At 38.3% G+C, this 22,861-nt stretch overlaps 1 protein-coding gene across 3 annotated transcripts in view; it reads right to left on the bottom strand.

Annotated features, from left to right (window-relative positions):
• The window catches only part of CCDC141 (coiled-coil domain containing 141), a 223,846-nt gene that overhangs the window by 100,021 nt on the left and 100,964 nt on the right, over positions 1-22,861 (bottom strand). For all 3 annotated transcript variants that reach the window (XM_067741357.1, XM_067741358.1, XM_067741356.1), the window contains exon 10: positions 8,076-8,270. In XM_067741357.1, the coding sequence (XP_067597458.1) occupies positions 8,076-8,270 (195 nt within the window). The remainder of the gene's footprint in view (positions 1-8,075; positions 8,271-22,861) is intronic.

Below are 22,861 nucleotides of genomic sequence, written 5' to 3'. Positions count from 1 at the left end.
CATTTTTCTCAAGTGCTCATGGAACATTCTCCAGGATAGATCATATCTTGGGTCACAAATCAAGCCTTGGTAAATTTAAGAAAACTGAAATTGTATAAAGTATCTTTTCCAACCACTATGCTGTGAGACTAGATATAAATTACAGGAAAATATCTGTAAAAAATACCAACACATGGAGGCTAAACAATACACTACTTAATAACGAAGTGATCACTGAAGAAATCAAAGAGGAAATCAAAAAATACCTAGAAACAAATGACAATGAAAACACAACGACCCAAACCTATGGGATGCAGCAAAAGCAGTTCTACGAGGGAAGTTTATAGCAATACAATCCTACCTTAAGAAACAGGAAACATCTCAAATAAAGAACTTAAACTTGCACCTAAAGCAATTAGAGAAAGAAGAATAAAAAACCCCCAAAGTTAGCAGAAGGAAAGAAATCATAAAGATCAGATCAAAAATAAATGAAAAAGAAATGAAGGAAACAATAGCAAAGATCAATAAAACTAAAAGCTGGTTCTTTGAGAAGATAAACAAAATTAATAAACCATTAGCCAGACTCATCAAGAAAAAAAGGGAGAAGACTCAAATCAATAGAATTAGAAATGAAAAAGGAGAAGTAACAACTGACACTGCAGAAATACAAAAGATCATGAGAGATTTCTACAAGCAACTCTATGCCAATAAAATGGACAACCTGGAAGAAATGGACAAATTCTGCCAAGACTGAAACAGGAAGAAATAGAAAATATGAACAGACCAATCACAAGCACTGAAATTGAAACTGTGATTAAAAATCTTCCAACAAAGAAAAGCCCAGGACCAGATGGCTTCAAAGGCAAATTCTATCAAACATATAGAGAAGAGCTAACACCTTTCCTTCTAACACTCTTCCAAAATATAGCAGAGGGAGGAACACTCCAAAACTCATTCTACGAGGCCACCATCACCCTGATACCAAAACCAGACAAGGATGTCACAAAGAAAGGCCAATGTCACTGATGAACACACATGCAAAAATCCTCAACAAAATACTAGCAAACAGAATCCAACAGCACATTAAAAGGATCATGCACCATGATCAAGTGGGGTTTATTCCAGGAATGCAAGGATTCTTCAATATACGCAAATCAATCATTGGGATACACCATATTAACAAGTTGAAGGAGAAAAACCATATGGTCATCTCAATAGATGCAGAGAAAGCTTTCGACAGAATTCAACACCCATTTATGATAAAAACCCTCCAAAAAGTAGGCATAGAGGGAACTTACCTGAACATAATAAAGGCCATATATGACAAACCCGCAGCCAACATCGTCCTCAATGGTGAAAAACTGAAACCATTTCCACTAAGATCAGGAACAAGACAAGGTTGCCCACTCTCACCACTCGTATTCAACATAGTTTTGGAAGTTTTAGCCATAGCAATCAGAGAGGAAATGGAAATAAAAGGAATCCAAATCGGAAAAGAAGAAGTAAAGCTGTCACTGTTTGCAGATGACATGATACTTATACATAGAGAGTCCTAAAGATGCTACCAGAAAACTACTGGAGCTAATCAATAAATTTGGTAAAGTAGCAGGATACAAAATTAATGCACAGAAATCTCTGGCATTCCTATACACTAATGATGAAAAATCTGAAAGTGAAATCAAGAAAACACTCCCATTTACCATTGCAACAAAAAGAATAAAACATCTAGGAATAAACCTACTTAAGGAGATAAAAGACTTGTATGCAGAAAATTATAAGACACTAATGAAAGAAATTAAGGATGATCCAAAGAGATGGAGAGATATACCATGTTCTTGGATTGGAAGAATCAACATTATGAAAATGACTCTACTACCCAAAGCAATCTACAGATTCAATGCAATCCCTATCAAACTACCACTGGCATTTTTCACAGAACTAGAACTAGAACAAAAAATTTCACAATTTGTATGGAAACACAAAAGACCCCGAATAGCCAAAGCAATCTTGAGAATGAAAAACGGAGCTGGAGGAATCAGGCTCCCTGACTTCAGACTATACTACAAAGCTACAGTAATCAAGACAGTATGGTACTGGCACAAAAACAGAAAGATAGATCAATGGAACAGGATAGAAAGCCCAGAGATAAACCCACGCACATATGGTCAACTTATCTTTGATAAAGGAGGCAGGAATGTACAGTGGAGAAAGTACAGCCTCTTTAATAAGTGGTGCTGGGAAAACTGGACAGGTACATGTAAAAGTATGAGATTAGATCATTCCCTAACACCATACACAAAAATAAGCTCAAAATGGATTAAAGACCTAAAGGTAAGGTCAGAAACTATCAAACTCTTAGAGGAAAATATAGGCAGAACACTCTATGACATAAATCACAGCAAGATCCTTTTTGACCCACCTTCTAGAGAAATGGAAATAAAAACAAAAATAAACAAATGGGACCTAATGAAACTTCAAAGCTTTTGCACAGCAAAGGAAACCATAAACATGACCAAAAGTCAACCCTCAGAATGGGAGAAAATATTTGCAAATGAAGCAACTGACAAAGGATTAATTTCCAAAATTTACAAGCAGCTCATGCAGCTCAATAACAGAAAAACAAATAACCCAATCCAAAAATGGGCAGAAGACCTAAATAGACATTTCTCCAAAGAAGATATACAGACTGCCAACAAACACATGAAAGAATGCTCAACATCATTAATCATTAGGGAAATGCAAATCAGAACTACAATGAGATATCATCTCACACCAGTCAGAATGGCCATCATCAAGAAGTATAGAAACAATAAATGCTGGAGAGAGTGTGGAGAAAAGGGAACACTCTTGCACTGCTGGTGGGAATGTGAATTGGTACAGCCACTATGGAGAACAGTATGGAGGTTCCTTAAAAAACTACAAATACAACTACCATATGACCCAGCAATCCCACTCCTGGGCATATACCCTGAGAAAACCATAATTCAAAATGAGTCGTACCAAAATGTTCATTGCAGTTCTATTTACAATAGCCCAGAGATGGAAACAACCTAAGTGTCCATCATCGGATGAATGGATAAAGAAGATGTGGCACATATATACAATGGAATATTACTCAGCCATAAAAAGAAACGAAATTGAGCTATTTGTAATGAGGTGGATAGACCTAGAGTCTGTCATACAGAGTGAAGTAAGTTAGAAAGAGAAAGACAAATACTGTATGCTAACACATATATATGGAATTGAAGAAAAAAAATTGTCATGAAGTACCTAGGGGTTAGACAGGAATAAAGACACAGACCTACTAGAGAATGGACTTGAGGATATGGGGAAGGCGAAGGGTAAGCTCTGACAAAGTGAGAGAGTGGCTTGGACATATATACACTATCAAACGTAAAATAGATAGCTAGTGGGAAGCAGCCGCATAGCACAGGGAGATCAGCTCGGTGCTTTGTGACCACGTAGAGGGGTGGGATAGGGAGGGTGGGAGGGAGGGAGATGCAAGAGGGAAGAGATATGGGAACATATGTATATGTATAACTGATTCACTTTGTTATAAAGTAGAAACTAACACACCATTTTAAAGCAATTATACTCCAATAAAGATGTAAAAAAAATAAAAATAAAAAACTAAAAATAGAACTACTGCATGATCCAGCTATCCCACTCCTGGGTATATATCCAAAGAAAATAAAACAGTGTTTTGAAAAAATTCACACACCCTAATGTTCATAGCAGCATTATTTACAATATCCAAGATATGGAAGCAACTTAAGTGTCCATCAACAGATGAATGGATCAAGAAGATGTGGTATGTATATATAATGGAATACTACTCAGCCATATAAAGAATGAAAGTCTGCCATTTACATCAATGTAGATGGATGTAGAGAGTACTATACTTAGTGAAATAAGTCAGAGATAGAAAGACAAATACTGTATGCTATCACTTATATGTGGAATCTAAAATATTAAGCAAAGGAATGTATATAACAAAACAGCAGCAGACTCACAGATACAGAGAAAAAAACCAATGGTTACCAGTGGGGAGATGGAGGGGGACCGGCAAGATAGGAATATGAAATTAAGAGATACAAACTACTATGTATAAAACAGATAAGCAACAAGGATATATTGTACAGCACAGGCAAATATAGCCATTGTTTTGTAATAACTTTAAATGTAGTATAGTCTTCAAAAACGCTGAATCACTATGTTGTACACCTGAAAATAATATAATGTTGTAAATCACCTATACTTCAATTTAAAAAAAAGACAAGAAAAGCATCAGTAGCAACACTACTCCTGAGGTCCTATGTGCTAACATCGCCACCTATTGCTCATTCCAGGTACAAACGGTCACACCTCAAGCCAAAGACTAGACATTCTCTAGGTAAGAAACAGACTCTTGGGCTTTGGGTAATCATTAACCCCTAGCAGGATTAAAAGGTAATCAATTTCACTCCTGAAACTACAGAGTAAAGGCAGTGGGCACTCTTGCCAATGTGGACAATTAGGTGATAATTGTATTTTATTGAATTTCACATATTGGAATTACATTGGCTTATCGATTTTTTTGTATGTTTTATTCTCTGCTATATCCCCAGCATTTAGAACAGTCCCTGACACATAGTAGTCGCTCAATAAATATTTATTAAATAAATGAATCCGTAAAGAAAAAGGGTAATTATTCTCATAAATTTACCACACTACTTATTTAGCAACTTCAATTTAAAAACTTATTGTGACTTTTTTCTAGTAAATAACAATATCCCTAGATATTGATAGGATTGGTAGAGAGAGAGGGACAGGTGACAATAAAAGGAAAGAAGGGAAAAAGAGGAGGGTTTCCAGATGATTGCAACAGAAAATACCAGAAACATATGATAAAAATCTGGATGAAAAAGAAATAAATATGATACGGAAGACATACTAACAGTAGCCCATTCTGCAGATGAGATTATGACATTCATTTCTTTTTATTTTAACCAAATTTTAAAAAGTTAAAGGTTATCTTAAAAATCATATGTTTTGCATTTTACTGAGCAAAAACACTCAAGCTGTTACATTCACTAATTCATATATTACCCATGGCACTAACATTTTTTCACACTGGCATTTGACACAGAAATTGAAGAATATTGACCTAGCTTTAACAAATTTGGAACAAGACGTTGTTTGCTAAAAAATGATTCCATTTATCAAGAGTGAAATTGGTTTTCGAGGTACGTTTCTTTTTTTAAAGCCCTGACGCTCTCTTTTTTTTCACAGTGCTAACATCCTTATTTGCATGTGTGGGGTGAGTCTCCACTGCTCCTACCCATCTTACTGGTGTGTCAAGAATGCCTGGGGAACTGGGACTTGGGGAACTGATGTGACATTTGACACCCTGGTTACCTCTTTTGCTGGCTGGAAAGTTGGGTGAAAAGTCTCAGACACCTCACAACTGTTGGCAGCACGGCTTCATCAAGGATGTAGACGATCACAGTCAGAAAAACCCAGCGCCCTCAAGGCACAATAAAGTGAATTCTCAAAAGGAAAGTTCAGTGCTTCGGAGATAAATTGAAGATGTAAACTGAAAATACTCCTTCACTAGTGAAAACAAAACTTTCAGACTAGAAAAAAATATTTTAAGGGATTTTGAATTTATATTAATACCTTAAATCCAGTGCTTTATTTTAACTAGGATTATTTATGAGTGTTATGCCCAGAATGGGGTAAAATGGTAATTTTATAAAATTTGGAGATTCTACAATATAAATCAAAAAGAAAAATGCCATTTACAAGCCTTGAGAAGAATTTCCTTCTTTAATTTAAATGGATTTATTTACTATATTATTTCATCATTTATTCTTCTTAATAATATGGTAAATAACTCATTTCAAGAGTCATGATTTAAACATCTACTTTCCAAACTCCAGCTTCCATTTTTGCTGAGGTAAAAGTATATATCATCTTTCAAACTGAATTCTTAGAGTTGGAGTTGGAAATTATTTCCCTGATGCTTTGAAAAGGGAAAATAAATTCTAAACCTTTCTAAGTACTACTTGGTTACAAAGAATTCTATAGTATGGATGTCCCAACTGAACTAATTATAATTTGAATGCCATGGGTATTCAAATGATGAAACGGGAACTAGAAGTCAAGTGTTTGGGGTTAAGAAACAGGATTTGTTAGATTTGACCTTAATTATCATATAAGCTTTAAAAAGTAACCACTCCGTTCTTCAATTTTTAAAAAATTACTATTGCAAGAGATATCATTCCTCCTCCTTCAAGGCCCAAGAATAATGTAAAAAGAAAAATTTCCCTGGCAAGTTACCAGATAATGACAACAGAGAAAGCAAGAGTGAGGGAGTGAGAATGAGACAGAGAGAGAAAAATTCTCCATTTTGCAGGACTATAATGTATAGGGCTTATGCTAGAAGCATTTTATCATAGCAACATGTTCTATAACTGTTTTCCTTAGAAACAGCATTAACTAACTGGGATGACCCACTCATTTTGTAGAATGAGAGTGTAATGTTAAGTTTAAAAATCTTTTATTCAGGGCTTCCCTGGTGGTGCAGTGGTTGAGAGTCCGCCTGCCGATGCAGGGGACACGGGTTCGTGCCCTGGTCCGGGAGGATCCCACATGCCGCGGAGCGGCTGGTGAGCCATGGCCGCTGAGCCTGTGCGTTCGGAGCCTGTGCTCCGCAATGGGAGAGGCCACAACAGTGAGAGGCCCGCGTACCGCAAAAAAAAAAAAAAAAAAAACTCTTATTCAAAATCAGGACTATTGAAGAGAAATTTAACCAGCACTTACCATTTACTTAGCTCAACAGATCCAGAAACTATGTGTTTCTTCTCTTAAAACAAAGAAATCCCAAACAATAATAATTTGACAAATATTTCTTTGACATGTGTTTTTCTCCTACCATAATTCTACCACCTCTATTTTGGAACTTTACTGTTCATGTTTTCCAAGTTTCCCATTAGTAAAAAATTCAAAATTAAGTAACAATTTTGATACCTACCAGGACACTGTATTCAGATTGCTGATGTTATTACTTTAAATCACAATATACCTACCCTCTGTGGGTTCCCATTCATTTTCTGTCACATTACCCAGTTTTACATCAGTGAAATTTAAGGTATTAATTCCAATAAGGCAGTTTGAAGGTGTATGTTTGATTGGGAAAGGCAGAAATTTTTTCAAACATTATCGCCATCCTCAGATACCCAAGTGATGTGAACACATGAACAGTACCACGCAGTAAGAGCCACCTGCTACAATCAATCTTAAATGAAAATAGAGCACTTCTCCCACTCAAGAAGGCCTGGAAACAGTCCAAATCAAGATCTCCCTTTGGCTGATTTAAAGTGTGTGGGGAGAGATAAATTAGGAGTTTGGGATTAACATATACCCACTACTATATATAAAACAGATAACCAACAAGGACCTACTGTATAGCACAGGTAATTATATTCAGTATTTTTTAATAACCTATAAGGGAAAATAATCTGAAAAAAAAGATATATATGTATGTATAACTGAATCACTCTGCTGTACACCTGAAACTAACACAACATTGTAAATCAACTATACTCCAATTTAAAAGAAAAGGCAAACCAAGGCAGGGCAGTCAACCAGAGCCTTATGGTTCATGTGCCAAAAGCCTGCAATATTTATGTATCTTCACCTAATAAATGAAAGAGGATTTTTAAAAAGAGAAAGATTTTTTTGGTAAAAGTTTCAAGGTTTTTTTTGGTTAACCTTGATATATTTTATGATAATTCCATTCCTCCAGGAGAAACACTACCATGTTGGCACAAATGTCCACCTCAAACAGAACAATGAGAGCTCTAAGATAAAAGTCTCCTGTTTTTTTTTTTTTCAGTGACCTTTTACATGTCAAAGCACAGAATCTCTTAGTTTTGAGTACAAAATAATGGCCAGAGTAGGAATATATTTTAAAAGCTCCTTTTTGCTGCTATCAATTTTGAAACTCTAAGTGGAGTCGAGATTTCTGTGACGTGTTCCAGCCTGTTGAAGTCATGGGTCTCTTACTGGTTTGCCCTGATGACCTAAAATTACCAGCTTCACCTCACACTGACCTTGTTCGCGCTGTTAAAAAAATCATTTGCCTTTTTTAACCAGGTTTTCCTTTCCACCATGAGCCGACCAAATTCCTCTTGAAGCCAATTCAGTTTCTGGTTAGACAGCTGTAGGTGTTCTTTCTCCACATACTCCTTGGAGAGCAGAATCCCCAGTGCCTCACTCTTCAGCTTCTCCACTGCGGAATTCCATTCCTACAAGAGATCACTCTTCAGTTTATTTTACACATCCTCCCCTCTGGAATCTCTGGTAAGACTCAGAGGACATTTACATGTGTTGAATGTGTCAGCAACCTGTCATTATTTTCAAATCATAAAGGAGTCAATGCTACATTCCAGGTTTGAGTAACAAGACGTACGTAAAAAAAAAGAAAGGGACACAGAAAAGAGGTTAAAAAGGGAGAGGGGATGATAGTAGAAAGGGGCAGGTCAACTGGGATGTGTCTGGTTGCCCTGAATTCAGGTCACTTGCCATTTCCCTTAACAATACCTGAAAATATACCCAAAATATGGTCATCAGTGTTTTTCAATCTCTATCTCATTTTTACCTATTTTTATTCATTTAAATATAAAAACATTTCTCTCCCACAATTTATTCTCACTGGCAATGTGGGCAAATATGCACAAGAAAGGAAGGGAAATCTCATAGTATATGGTTGTTTGTGCATCTGCCTACACTTAGAACTGAAATTAAGACCTGTTACTCTGCACAAAGTTAATAGCTTTTATTGTGCAGTATTCTCTCCATCCTGACCCCAGTTTCACCTCTCCATGTTTCACTATTAACGATTTGTAAACATTTCAACAAAGGAAAAGAGGTAGGTTTTTACTTTCTATTGCATGAGGGTGAAAAACAGTAAATAGAGAAGAAAGAAAATAATAAGAGTTGAAGTAAATCAAACATATTAACATTCAATTTATTTGAAGGGAAATTCAAATTTCTTGCAAAAGAACTGAAGACAGATCTAGTTTCATAAGATAATGCTTATCTCTAACATGGGAGTCTTGTTAGCAAATTTTCTGGTACCCATCTTAGCTGAGACTGAGCAGTGAGCATATGCTGTTTGTTAAAGCATCAGAAATTTATCACCAAATTTAAAAAATCACAGTCTGACTCCATCCTGGCTTGCTCCCCACTGCAAAGTGTCCTATTATTAAGTTACATTTGTTACATTATATTGTATAAAATAATACAATTTTAGTGCAATTTACCGCTATCATTTCCATTCATTTATTTCACAAGACAACTAAATACTGTGTACCTGGGACCATGCTGGGATAGATGTCTTGGGGAATATAAAGAAAGAATAAAATATAGTTCTTTTCTTTAACAATACATAAACTGCTATTTTATATAATTTTATATATACTGCATTATGAAGTGTATTAAATACATGCTGTTTCTACAAACACACAAATACACGTACATACACACAAAATGGTAGCATTTCAAATCACAGTTGGTAGACGCTGAAAATAGAAATTGTACATATTATTTTATGGACTTCATAGAATCTGTTCTAGTAATTGTGTAAGAGAAAAATATTTTCATCAGTGGATGCAAGAATAAGTATGGTAGATTAAGGCATTGGCATTTTTTTGAGCACCAATTACGAGCTTATGTTTTTTAAGTAAAACCCTCACAAACTTAGGTTAGATGTTATTATTTTCCTAGTATTGACACAGGCTCAGAGGAGTATGTTATCCAAGGTTACATATCCAATACGTGGCAGAACTAGGACTATTCACAGGTTTGTATACAATGCTACATTCCAGGGAACTGAGGGTAGAGAGACTCCAGAATCTCCAAATTTCTCAGTGAGTGCAGAAGCAATACTCTTAGGCATGAAGATGGGCTACGTGAGTTCTCAAGATCCTTCATTTCTTAAAGAGCTATTTGTCCCCATTGAAGGACTGCTAATATGTGCCATGACATTATTTCGTAAAGCACTGTAAATATCCCTCCCACTTAAAAACCACTCCTTTAACCTCATCGGGAAAAAGCAAATATTTCTAAAGCAGTTAGCCTAATTTCTGGCATACATAATAGGCACTCACTAAATATTAGTCCCACTTGTCTTCCCGTCAGTTTTATCGTGGTTCATTAGTGCCCCAAAATTTGTTCATTATTTATGGGAATTCCTGTTTCCCAGTTCTAAAATAACAATAGTGGAAGCCTTCTCCAAATGCACTGGTCAGTGTTATGTATTGATCAATAATATGAGATAAGCAAAAGAAAGCAGGTTTCTTTACTGCAGTACTCCTTAGAATTTTTACTATGTTAACATGCACTGAGACTCCTAGAGGAAAACGTGGTGTGAAACGTTTTGGACAAACTCCTTTGACCAAGAAACCATTTGTTTGCTAATCATCTCAGGGGACCAATGCTCCGGCTGGAACAATGCTGAGAAACACTACAGTTGTGGCTAAAAGGAGCTGAACCAGCTACAGGTTCATTTGCTTTCACAAGTCTTTGTTTCTTTTTTTGTTTTGTCCCAATCCCTCCAGCTACCCAGTTAGTCCGTTTCCTGTCTTTTGGATCCATTCTCTATTTTCTGTCTGTTAAGATCTGTGGGGCATTAATCCTCAATGAACTCAAGTAAGAAATGCTCAATATGTGAAGACATAGAGTAAAGCAGGTAATTGGCATTGACCAGAATCTTCTGTGCTCGTTAGAGGAAGAACACTTAAATATGGAGAAACTAGGGGAGGCCCAGAGAGCTGGGGGAAGGAAAGTGGAGAGGAGGTTAGGATATGGAGAGATAGGTTACAGCCATTACGTGCTCAGTCTGGACAAAACTAAACTCTACGGTGTTGGTATCTTAACTGTCTGCAAGAGCGTAAGGGTTGATTCTTCTTCCCGTATGCTAGCACTGTGCTAAATGCTTTACATACAGTATCTCACTTAATCTTCACCACACCCCTACAAGGTAGGAACTATTATTATCCTCATTTTACAGATGGGGTAACTGAGGCTCAGAAGGGTTAAGAACTTGCCCAAGGTCTCAACACTAGTAGGTGGAAGAGCCAGAACTCAAATTCAGGTAGTTTGACTCTAGAACCTGCTTTCTCAACCAGTATCCTGGCCTCAGCTCTGCAGAGAGGTGATAAACAGTGCTTTTTACACCACAGAAAGATTAAACACATTAACTTAGAATTACAGAAGTGAAACTTCCAGAAGGTCTGGATAAGACCTGAAACTGATAAAAGTCCTTATATGACCCTGGGATTTTCTGATTTGAAATTAGAAGCCTTATTATTTCTAAATAAACACAATGCCTTACATATATAACTGAGAATTTACAGCCAAACTCAAGCTATATTTTGCAACTGGACTAAAATAATAAAGTTCTTCTCTATGAATAAGAAGAGAAATACTTGTTCTCTAACAGAGTTCATAAATCTGCCTTTAGTATAAATATCGCAAACAACATTAAAGAGAGACTTCTGGAGTAGAGCCAAGTCTTTGAAAACCCACTGTAACCTTGTGCTTCATAATGTGTTATATAAAGTGGGCTGTGACCTTCCAAGGAAACTGTAAAGGACCATTTTGTGCCTCCTATCTTTTCTTATTCTCCATCTCCAGTCTTTTTAATTACATTTTCAAATGAACTCTGTGGGCAGTAGATGAAGCTAGGTCTACTCAATATTTCTATGCAATCTTCTCAGAAAATTGGTTCTGTTTTCTTTGGGCAATCTATAGGCAGTTTCTGATGCGCTTCCATACCGTTCTGATGACATATTTCCCCAGCCATTTTTCTTTGGGGATGCTTCGCCTATTTTATTTTTGAGACAAAACTTTCCAGAGTCATCTGAATCCAGCATGCTGTTTAAAAAACTTAGTTGTCCGTGTTGTTCAGGCTGGAGGAGCCCAACAGAGAAAATCTTGGTCCTTTTTCTCTAAGCCATTGCTGCCTGCCTGCTAAGTATTCAACCTCTGACTGGGTTTCAGTCACTTTGCAATAAAATATTTCCAGTACTTGTCCCCACCAGCAGAAAGCCAAAGACTGCCATTTCCTTGGCTTTTCAGTTTGACAGATGGACCTGTGTATCTCTGAGCCAATAAAGACGTGTGGCACTGTGTGTTCCTGGGCTCAGGGTGTGTCCACAGGTCACTCCATTACTTTCCTTCTTCACTCACAGTAGTAACCCTTTTAAACTGTACCTTTCAGTATTCCATTTGCCGAGGAAATGGAGCTTCTCTTGCATCCCTTGATTTTAAGGGTACTTTTAAGAGGATTAGCACTGATAGACAAGAAGGCGAAAACCGTTTCTTCTCCCTCCCACTTTTTTTTTTAACAGTCCCAGGTTAGCTTTTCAAATAAAATTATGGATTGGTATAAAAATTATCCAGCCATTCAATTTAAAAAATAAAAAAAATATTAGCTACTCCAATGGAAAAGAAACAGAATACTCCCAATATGTTTAGTAAGCCTTTATTCACTTCCCTGATGAAGTGGATGGGGTGTGTTTAAATGACCCAGTACCACGTGGTAAATTATTTTCCTTATAAATTTGACTTCAGAATATAATTTTTAAGTGGGAGAAGATGGACAAGAAACAATAGGGAACATATTTATAAACTGCTAAGAAACTATCAGTTGTGGAGATGACTGGCCCAAATCACATGGGGCAGAAGCATGTGTCTGGCTCATGTGTAGGACATGGCCGCTTTGGAGGACATCTCATTAGATATAGCTCATTTCTCATTCAGTCTTTTAAGTCTACAGTCCCATTTGGTTCAGCACCGAGGAGAATTAACTCACTGACAGCAAATCATAGAATTTTACATGAGTGCATTAACAGATGGGACAAACAAAATAAACCTTGCGATTTTAATCAGAGAATATTTGAAAGTCTGCTTTGAGCAGAAAATTTTTGAGAAGCAATGTTTACGCTTTTGGAGAGTGGCAGTGAGCCCTTGAAAAGCTGAAAGTCTCTGATCATGCCGAGCTGGATGGCCAGCTGGGCCACAGTTACTTCTTGTGCTCCTTTCCCAGGCATTTCTCGCCGACATACATAAAAGCAAGGGTCATCTCACTCTTGGATGAGTACCGAGTTCAGTGTCCACAGGCCATCTGAACTCTGCCCTCACTGTGGTGCATTTCAGCAGAGACACAGACAGACTGCAAACAGGGAAGAACTGTGATTTTATGTATCACCTAGAGATGAAAGAATTGTGGTGTTTCGCTTCCCAGCCATAAGGAAGAAATCATAGCTACTGAATCAAGGAGAGCCTGTGGGCAAGAGCAGAGAAAAGGAAATACACTTTTTACTCCAAACTTAGTAAGTGGCCTCCCGCAGGGCATTTTGCTTTCCTGAGCCTTACTTCTCTGCAGTGCCACCATTTCACATATGCTTCGGCTTCTCTAGTGAATCAGATGTAAATTCAACGGTGGATTGGCTGTGCTTCAAATTCCTGGATTTCAGGCCCTACTAAAATTTGGGTTTTTAGCTATATTTTCCATAATTACCCTACTGGATTTGGGACTGACAGTTTACAGCAGAAATGACAGATGTCAGCAAAGCAATCTTTGAATAATAGTTGCTGCTTTCTTTCTTCTCAGTCCATTCAAATATTCCAAAAGATGCAGGAAAAAAACATGGCTTGGAAGCTTCTTGTTTCCTTTATTCTGTTCAGTGCTTGGCCACCAAGTGGAGCCTGTGGTTCAGGCACACAGAGCAGGGTGCTTGTTGCTAATACTGAAGCAAAAGGATGTGTGGCAGAATAAATTTTTTAAATCAAATAAAATCATAACAAAGTACACTCATAAGCAAGTCTTCAAAATAACGTTTGGAGCAGAAATACATTTATTTCTTCCTCCTTGGTTCAACATAGTTTTTGGATAAAAATTTAATTACACAGGAAGTCGGGAAGAAATTGTCCCAAGATTTGTGTTTTCTGAGAATCACTATTTTTTCCTTAGTGTCTTGCCCTTGTTTTTCTTAGATTTTTGTTCCTCTTAATCACATTTTCTTCAAGTTGATTAAGTAAGGAGTAGAGCCAGATTGGGGGCTATTGATGTTTCCAATTTTTAAATCAAAATTAATAAAGTCTAGCTGGCCAAATTATTTTCATCTAACACAATTTGCCTACAATCTGTGTGCCACTGGCTGACTAGGTGATTGCAGTTTATATTAATGTCATCAAAAGATTTACTTTTTAATTTTCTAGAGAATCTGTTGGAGATATCTTCAGGATCTCAACATGTAATTCAACGATGGGGAGAATTACTAGGTTTTGATGTTCACTTCTTATGAAGATTTCCCTAAGTCAAGCAGATTAAGTTGGGAAGGGGGTATCTGTATATCTTACCCATAAGGAACATCAGATATAGATTAGAACAATGACTTTTAGTTGTTATGTACAAGATCAATGTAAGAAAACCAATAACATTCCTAGATAGCAACAATAGCCAATTATCTTTTCTAATAAAGATCCCATTTATAAGGGCAATAAACATTATGAGGCAGTCATTTGTTCAACTATGTATTTGGCAGGTCTAGTCTATGCCAAGCATTCTTCTAAATACACCATCTAGGCCAGTGAATTTAGCTCCAGTGTTAGTGACGGTGGTGGTGCACCATGTATTTTATTTTGTTTATAACCAATAAACATGGTAAATCAGTACATTGTCTGGTGAGTTTGAAGATGACCACACTGTAGAATAGAGACAAGTAGAGCAGGTTAGGGGACTCTCAGGTGCCACACAGGGCGGGAGTTGCGTGCAGTATTAAATATGGTGGTCAGGGTAGGCTTTTTGAGTAGTGAGATTTGAGCAAAGATGGGCAAGAAGCGAGGGGATGCGCCAAGAGGATCTCTGGAGAAAGAACTTTCCAGGTTGAGGGCACAGCTAGAGTAAAGGCTCCCAGGTGGGAGTTTTCCTGCTGGGGTGGAGGAACAGCAAGGACACAGCGCGGTAGAGCTGAGTATGCCACGGAGGAAGCAGGGGGAGAAGCAGTAAGAGGGCCACGGTGGGGGCAGACTGGGAGGATCCAGAGGCAGGGCCTTGTAAACACTGAAGTCTTTTATTCTGAGAGAAGTGTGAAGCTGTTGGAAGGTCTGGGGCATAGGGTCTGACATAACTTTAAAAAAAAAAACAAAAATAAAAGTACAGGGCTGTCGTTTGAGAATACTTTGCTGGTGGAGGGGTGCAGGGATGCATGCACAGTGATTCCTGAGGAGGCTACTGCAATTAGCCAGGAAAGATGGAGGTAGGTCATTCCCCAGGACAGCAGTGGAGGTCATCAGAAATGATAGGATATTCTGGATCTACTCAGATGACACAGCCCAGGTGATTTCCTATGAGTAAGAGGAAGAAGAATCAAGACTCTTTTCACCTGAGTAACTGGATGGATTGAGTTGCCCTTAACTGAGATATGAAGAACTAGGCAGAAGAGATTTTGAGCGGGAAGAAGAAGAATTCAGTTGCTGACATCCTCTTGAGCCTGTCTCTCTGGAAAGGCTGTGCATAAGCTCCTGAAGTCAGTACCCACCACCCACTTCTACACACACACACACACACTCACACTCACACACACTCACAAACTGACAATCCATTAGCAAATACTCTCACAGATTCCTCCCAAATATGCCCTAAGCCTTTTAGACTGGAACAGTCTATTTAAAGGACTATGAAGAATAAAGGCTTCAAGTTGCCTATAAGGAAAATAAGATCCCAAAGCTAAAGCAGCAAGAAGAAACTAAATACCCAGGAGTTTCAAATACATTTTTAAATGCACAGACATGCGTGTAACATACACAGCCAGTGGTTCTTCTTGTTTCTGGAATGCAGAAGCAAAATGACTACAAAAGCCAGCTACCATGAGGTGATGTTGCACCTCAATCCCAGGTAGTAGGAATGTCTCAAAGAAATGGTGTCAAGCCAGTAACATTCAACACACTCAGTTTTCAAAAGTACTGCATAGTGATAGGTGAGAAGTGACAGTACTTTTCAAAATGTGAGGGTTCGGGTAAAACATACTGGTGACATCAAACAATTTCCCTTTACTGTTTCTTCTGATAACTCATACAAAGTGAGATGTGTCTAACCTTTTCTGATTACCCCCTAAAAGCCCCCTTGTGAGCAGTTCCTTTTTGTCTTTCTCAGTCTGGGTTCTCAGGGGCTTACTGAATATGTGAAGAAAAAACTTTAAGTCTCTTCATCACTTAGATGTGGAGTCTAAAAAAGTCAAACTCATAGAAACAGAGTGGAAAAGTGATTTCCAGGGACTGTGGGGTGGAGGAAATAAGGAGACATTGGTTGGGGAGTAAAAACTTTCATCTATGAGATGAATAAGTTCTGAGGATCTAATGTAAAACGTGGTGATTAGAGTTAACGCTGTACTATATAATTGAAATTACTAAGGGAATACACTGTACTATATAACTGAAATTTACATATCCACAAAGATAAATATGTGAGGTAATAGATGTGTTAATTAACTAGATGGAGGGAAATCCTTTCACAACATATACATATATGAAATCATTATGATAAACACTCCAAATAGCTTACAATTTTGTGTCAATTATATCTCAATAAAACTGAAAAAAGAAAAAGTTTAAATCTCTGGATTCATGATGCAGGGAATCCCTGTATACAACTACCAGGTTTACAAAGAATCCAAACAGCCTCCATCACCCTTTCTGTGCCTGTACTCCCCGTCAACACCCTGTCACCATCATGGGAGTGTGCAACTGTGCAGCTTCAGAAGAGAAAGTACCCTGGTGCTTTATCCTTAACAGCAGGTGCAACTCAGAGGCAGTGTTGGTTTTGGCCACTCTGCAGATCACTTTACTTTTCAACTTACTTTACTTTCTTGTGTTTGGGTTAATAAAACTTTCACTTCCAAAAATCGGCGGTGGGGTGGTGGAAAAGAAAAGAAAAAAGAAAAACAGAAGTCAAGGATGGTTAAGAAGTGGGCAGACATTCACACATTAGTGTGAATAGATTGCTTTCCTCTTAACACTTGAGAACTGCAGCATTGCGTCCACCATCACGAAATTTTGCCCATTATTTCTCTGTTGCCTCAGAATCCGGAGAGTTCCCATAGAACTGTGTTTAGTGTGTAGTCTCGATGATGACCATGCAGTAGACAGAGAGACGCATGACTTCCTAGCCAAACTGAATGTCACTTATGAACAGCAGTTTAGAAGTCCAGCCAGGGCTGACTCAGGGTAACATTTTGCTGCCAGGTTCCTGTCCAATGGAGTCATCCACTGACCCAACTAACACTAGCTGCATTTAACTCATGTCCCAGACCCATCTACTGGGTGTTACGGGGAATCCAGAAATGAATACATCATGGCCCTTGTTTTTTAGAATTTCACAGCTGTGGGGAAATCAGACATGTGAACGACTGAAATGCTAGGAAGGCATTAATTGCTTTAACTGAGCAATAAGCAACACTCTAAGAAGGGAAAGACAAGTATTGGAGAGATCAACAACCATTTCAGAGAAGGAATCTGGACCAACGCTGAGCCTATAGATCATCAACTAAAATCACTCCCTAGGCTGAAGTAGATACACAGAGCTTTAGACAGACCCTCTCTGCCCAATGTACTGACCTCAAAATATTATCCAGACATCCTGAATGTGGGTGCTTTGTCTTGCTTCTTAGCCAGTTTCTGTCGGGTCCAATCTTGAACTACATACCAAATTCTGTCCACGGCTTCTGTTTCTGCTTAGATTTTCTGCCTCAGTTGCTAACACTTTGCCCTGACTTCTACTCCTCCCTCCTCCTTGGTAACCAAATTGTGACCTCAGGCTTGCCTGCTTTTTAGCTTTATTCTTCCCATGTCAACTCTAAGATTATAATTAGCAACTAACTTTGAAAAAGAAGAGGAAGAAAATAGGGGAAAAGAGATTCTCTGTGAGGGGTCCAACTAACCCAAGTCTCAGAGGTGAGAAAGTCTGTGGTATGCATGGGACTGATAAGCAGACCAAGGAAGCTTAGATTCACGGAGATGTACAGGCTTGGGGGTAGGCAAAGGGCAGGTCACGGGGGGCTTTAAAAGTCACAAGAGTCTGTATTTTATTTTGTATCCAAAGGGCATTTTAGGAGATGCTTGAGAAAAAACTGGCCTAGTCTCAGCTTGTCCAAAGGTAACTTTGATGACGTCATAAATGATTAACTGCAAAACAGAAAGACAGGAGGCCCAGATGCCAGTTAGGCGTGTGGCAGGATAATTTATTGTGTTCTTCCTATATTGTCCTATCTGCCCTGTTTCAAGAAGAAAGTCAATTATTTTCTATGCCCCTCTTGCCTTAGTGAAGTTTATATTAAGACCAAAAGCAGAACTTATCCGCAAGTCATTTTCCCTCCTGCCTTTTGTAAAAAGACTAAGTCCAATAAAGACATTATGAGAGATGTGGTAAATGACAAGGAGATAAAGGTGAGGGCCATACGAAGACAGGGAGATCTGGCTGGTGCCGGACAGAAGCCTGGATGTGAGGTGAGGCGTGTGGAGGAGATGCAGGGTCCTCTCAGGGCAGTGCCATGAAGACACGCATGGCTTCCCTGGGGATGGCTGTGTATTCCCTCCAGGGAGACTGGAAGTCAGACCAGCCTGGCACCTCAAACAGGCACAGAAGCAGCAGAGCCACTGAAACTGCAGCCTCCATACAGGCTGAGACAATGATTGCCTCAGAGGGGAGCCAAGTGAATTGATGACCACAGTGGCTTCCCCAGTGCTGTGGTGCTATATGGACCCAGGCACATTCACAGAACCCTGGAAAGGGGCTCCAACAATGACAGATTGAATGTGTCGCCAGTCATATGATGGGAGCTCAGAATCAGGCTTAAGTTGACTAAAAAGCAGTTTTTTAAACAAGCTAGCAATATTTCATACAAATATTATAGTTTGTAGGCTCAGATTCATAGTACTACACAATGTAATTGTAGTGGATCTAGTGAAAGATTCTGAGAAGCTAAAGTAGTAGGCCTGGGATGAGAAGGCAAGAAGGAGATAGAGGTAAGAATTGACTAAATTTGAGAGATGATCTGAAGTGAGGGGAGAGGAAGAATAATGTGACTTTGAGGTCTCTAATCTGGGTGACTGAAGGGCTGCAATTTCTTTAGCCAAGAAAGAAAAATGGGGGAAGGTTTGGAGGAGAAAATAATAATTTTAGTTGAGTTAAAGTGCTGGTAAGAAATCTATAAGTCAATCTTCCACAGGAACTTCTAAAAAGAAGACTGGAGTTGACAAGAGATGTAAGAGTTGGAGATCTTTAGATCTAGAAATCATTAAGATAAAACCTATATTATCACTGTGGGATTGGATAACTCCACATGAGCAAAGTATGAAATGAGAAGAGAAAAGAGCCAAAGGTTAAGCATTTCATGTAAAGGGAGACTGGAGGAAGAGATGACATTGAAAGAGATTTAGAAGGAGCCAGGAACCATCAGACAGATGGGAGAACCAGAGAAGGTGGTGTCTCAGAGGCCAAGTGCACAGAGAGCTTCAAGTCATCTGTTACTTGAGAAAGAGCAGCTTCTCCTAATGCAGGTAAAGGATTAGTGGGTGGGGAGGCCAGGGAGGCAGAAAATGAAGTAGTTGTATTCATTTCCTAGGGTTCTTGTAACAAAGTACAGTTGACCCTTGAACAACATGGGTTTGAACTGCAAGGGTCCACTTAAACACAGGGTTTTTTTTAATACATATACTACTATGTTTATGATTTGTGGTTGGTTGACTCTGTGGATGGGGAAACCATGGATATGGAAGGCTGACTATGAGACTTGAGCATCCACAGATTCTGGTATCTGTGGGGGTCTTGGAAGAACCAATGCCCCAAGGATACTGAGGGACATCTGTACAACAAAGTCAGTGGCCTGAACAAGAGAAATTTATCCTCTCACAGTCCTCTGATTTAGATTTTAGAAGTCTAAAATCAAGGTATCAACAGTGTTGGTTCCTTCTTGGGGCTGTGAGGATATAACCTGTTCCAAGCATCTCTCTTGGCCGTGTAGATGGCTGTCTTCTCCCCTTGTCTCTTCACATCATCTTCCCTCTATGGGTGTCTGCCTCTGTGTTCAAATTTCTCCTTTTTATAAGTCATACTGAATTAGGGTACACTCTGATGACCCCATCTTAACTAATTACATCTGCAATAACACTATTTCCAAATAAGATCACATTCTGAGACACTGGGGGTTAGGACTTTAACATATAAATGTTGGTAGACACAATTCAACCTGTTAGTCATGAAAAAGGTAGAATAGTGCCTTAAGGGTTGAGAAGCAATGTTTATGTTTTCTATTTTATGAGAGACTAAATGAGGTATTAAGAATGAAGAGAGAGGGGCTTCCCTGGTGGCGCAGTGGTTAAGAATCGCCTGCCAATGCAGGGGACACTGGTTTGATCCCTGGTCCGGGAAGATCCCACATGCTGTGGAGCAGCTAAGTCCGTGTGCTACAACTACTGAGCCTGTGCTCTAGAGCCCATGAGCCACAACTACTGAGCCCGCGTGCCACAACTACTGAAGCCCATGCACCTAGAGCCCATGCTCCACAAGAGAAGCCACTGCAATGAGAAGCACGTGCACCACAACGAAAAGTAGCCCCCGCTCACCACAACTAGAGAAAGCCCGCGTGCAGCAACGAAGACCCAATGCAGCCAAAAATAAATAAATACATAACTAACTAAATAAATTTATTAAAAAAATAATGAAGAGAGATACAAAATGAAGAGATGGAAAAGGTAGGACTTAGAAGAATGGATGAAAGCTTAAATTTGGAACAGAGGGGAATGGGAAACACACTGGGAGAAGAAAAGTGAAAAAGAAACAAAAAAGGACAGAGAAGAAAAGAGTCAAGTGATTTCGCTTTGAATGACTAAGTGACTGTGAAGTTAGGTTAAAGCCTGGTTGAGAATTTTAAAAGAGCCTGAAAGTTTTGTACTGGTTGTTATGGGGACAAAATAGGGAATTAATGGCTGATAAAGAAAAGAATTTGCAAGGCTAATAATAGATCATTTGCTTTTTAAATAGATCTAATCAGAAAAAGTGTGCTAATTGTTTCATCTTCTTTGAGAAGTAGGAAGAAACAGAGACAATGGGTGATTGAGTTTACTCACAAATAGCCTTGGTCCATGCTGAATCGTACAAGGAGGGAAACCAGGAAAAGGTGAAAGGAAAGGGGGGTGGGAATGAGAGCACTTTTGGGTGATACCATGGACACAAGTGTGGCCACAGGAGTGGGAAACTGAAGTAAAGGCCTTTGGAGTAATGAATGTCACAGAAATCTAAGGCCACTGCACTGAATGCCACCAAGTGGATGCTAAAGAGTAGCACAGGAAGGTTGTAGGGATTTAAGGTGTGACTGGATTAAGACATAAGAAAATGTCTTTTTAGGTGTCCACCTCAAAGACTCAACTTCACTATTATTATTATCATAGTAATATTACCTTGAGTTGTGATAGCAACTATAAGAAGCCATCCTTTGTGGGAATTTTTATTTAAGGGCTGACAAATGACAAGAAGGAGGAGAAGCAGGAAAAGGAAGAGGAGTAGGAGGAAAAAGAAAAGGAAAGAATATATATGAAGAATTTTTATAAAAGTCATAACTAAAAAGAAAAAAATTTTCTAAGCATTTAAACTTAACGAGCTGGTGAAGGTTTCATAAGCAGGTGACAGCAGGTAGATTTTCTGAACTCATCCCCTTCTTAGATGAGCATAAACATTCTCAGAGACTCTCTCAGTTAAATTTCTCTTGGAAATGAAAGCATATGGTTCACTAAGCTTTAAATTAACCCATAAGTTAAGGCGGAAGTAGGGTTACCAAGTGAGAAATCCCATCATTTTATAGATTCTTCCCAATGCTTGCAGGCAAATTCAATACTATTTAGACATGTTTTGCCTGCTAGTAATAAAATTGTTTATAATTTATGTTCTGTGAAAAATGACATCTGCTTTTAATTGGGAAGTTCATTAAAAAATCAGACAAGTAAAACAAATTATTTGTTAAAATGAAGACAGAGGATTTGAAATGCACTAATGCAGATGTCTCTACTGTTTAGAGACTCAGTTAATTTCTGCCTTGAGACATTTCAGATTCAGACCTCATTTTATTTTTTAAATTGGATGAAACATTATAAAAGTAACAAACTCTGCTTCATTTTGTAGATTTTCCTTAGAGATGCTGTGAGCTGATTTACTGAAGCAATATGTTTTAAAGTGGTTTTGCCATTTTTTCGCATACCTTCAGTGAAGGAATTTGGGGATGTAATGGAAGTTCAAATATCAGAATAGTCAGCTTCTTTATACAGGTTAATACATACTGAAATGAAAAGAAAATCACTCAACAATGATTGTGAAATACTTTGAAAATATTTGGACAACCTGGGAACTATAATTATACAAACTCTAGATATTGCTACACACTTCCTGAACTACCCAAGAGACCTACAAGTAGCTCCTTTTGTACTAAATAGTTCATGTAAGTGCTATTCCTGTGGAAATATTTCTATTTCAAAAAAAAAGGAACAACTGAACAATTTAAACACTTGTATTTTGATTTTCAATTACCTGAGTAATAAATACAAGCAACAAAAATAAATCAAGTTCTAAGCTCAGACAATCATGTCTACACCTTAAGAGACTCAAAGATTTATTTAGACTTAAACCTTCCAAGTTCTTACAATGACCCAATATTTCAACTCCATCATTTAAACTCTCTTTCATTCTTCTGCAGTTCTTTCCTCCATAACCTTTGCTACCCAAAGGGTGATCCAGAGACCAACAGTATCAATGTTACATTGGAGTTTGTTAGAAATGCAGATA

This window comes from Pseudorca crassidens, chromosome 6, assembly GCF_039906515.1.
Source record: "Pseudorca crassidens isolate mPseCra1 chromosome 6, mPseCra1.hap1, whole genome shotgun sequence".
Taxonomy (NCBI): domain Eukaryota; kingdom Metazoa; phylum Chordata; class Mammalia; order Artiodactyla; family Delphinidae; genus Pseudorca; species Pseudorca crassidens.
This window is presented reverse-complemented; position numbering and strand designations above follow the sequence as displayed.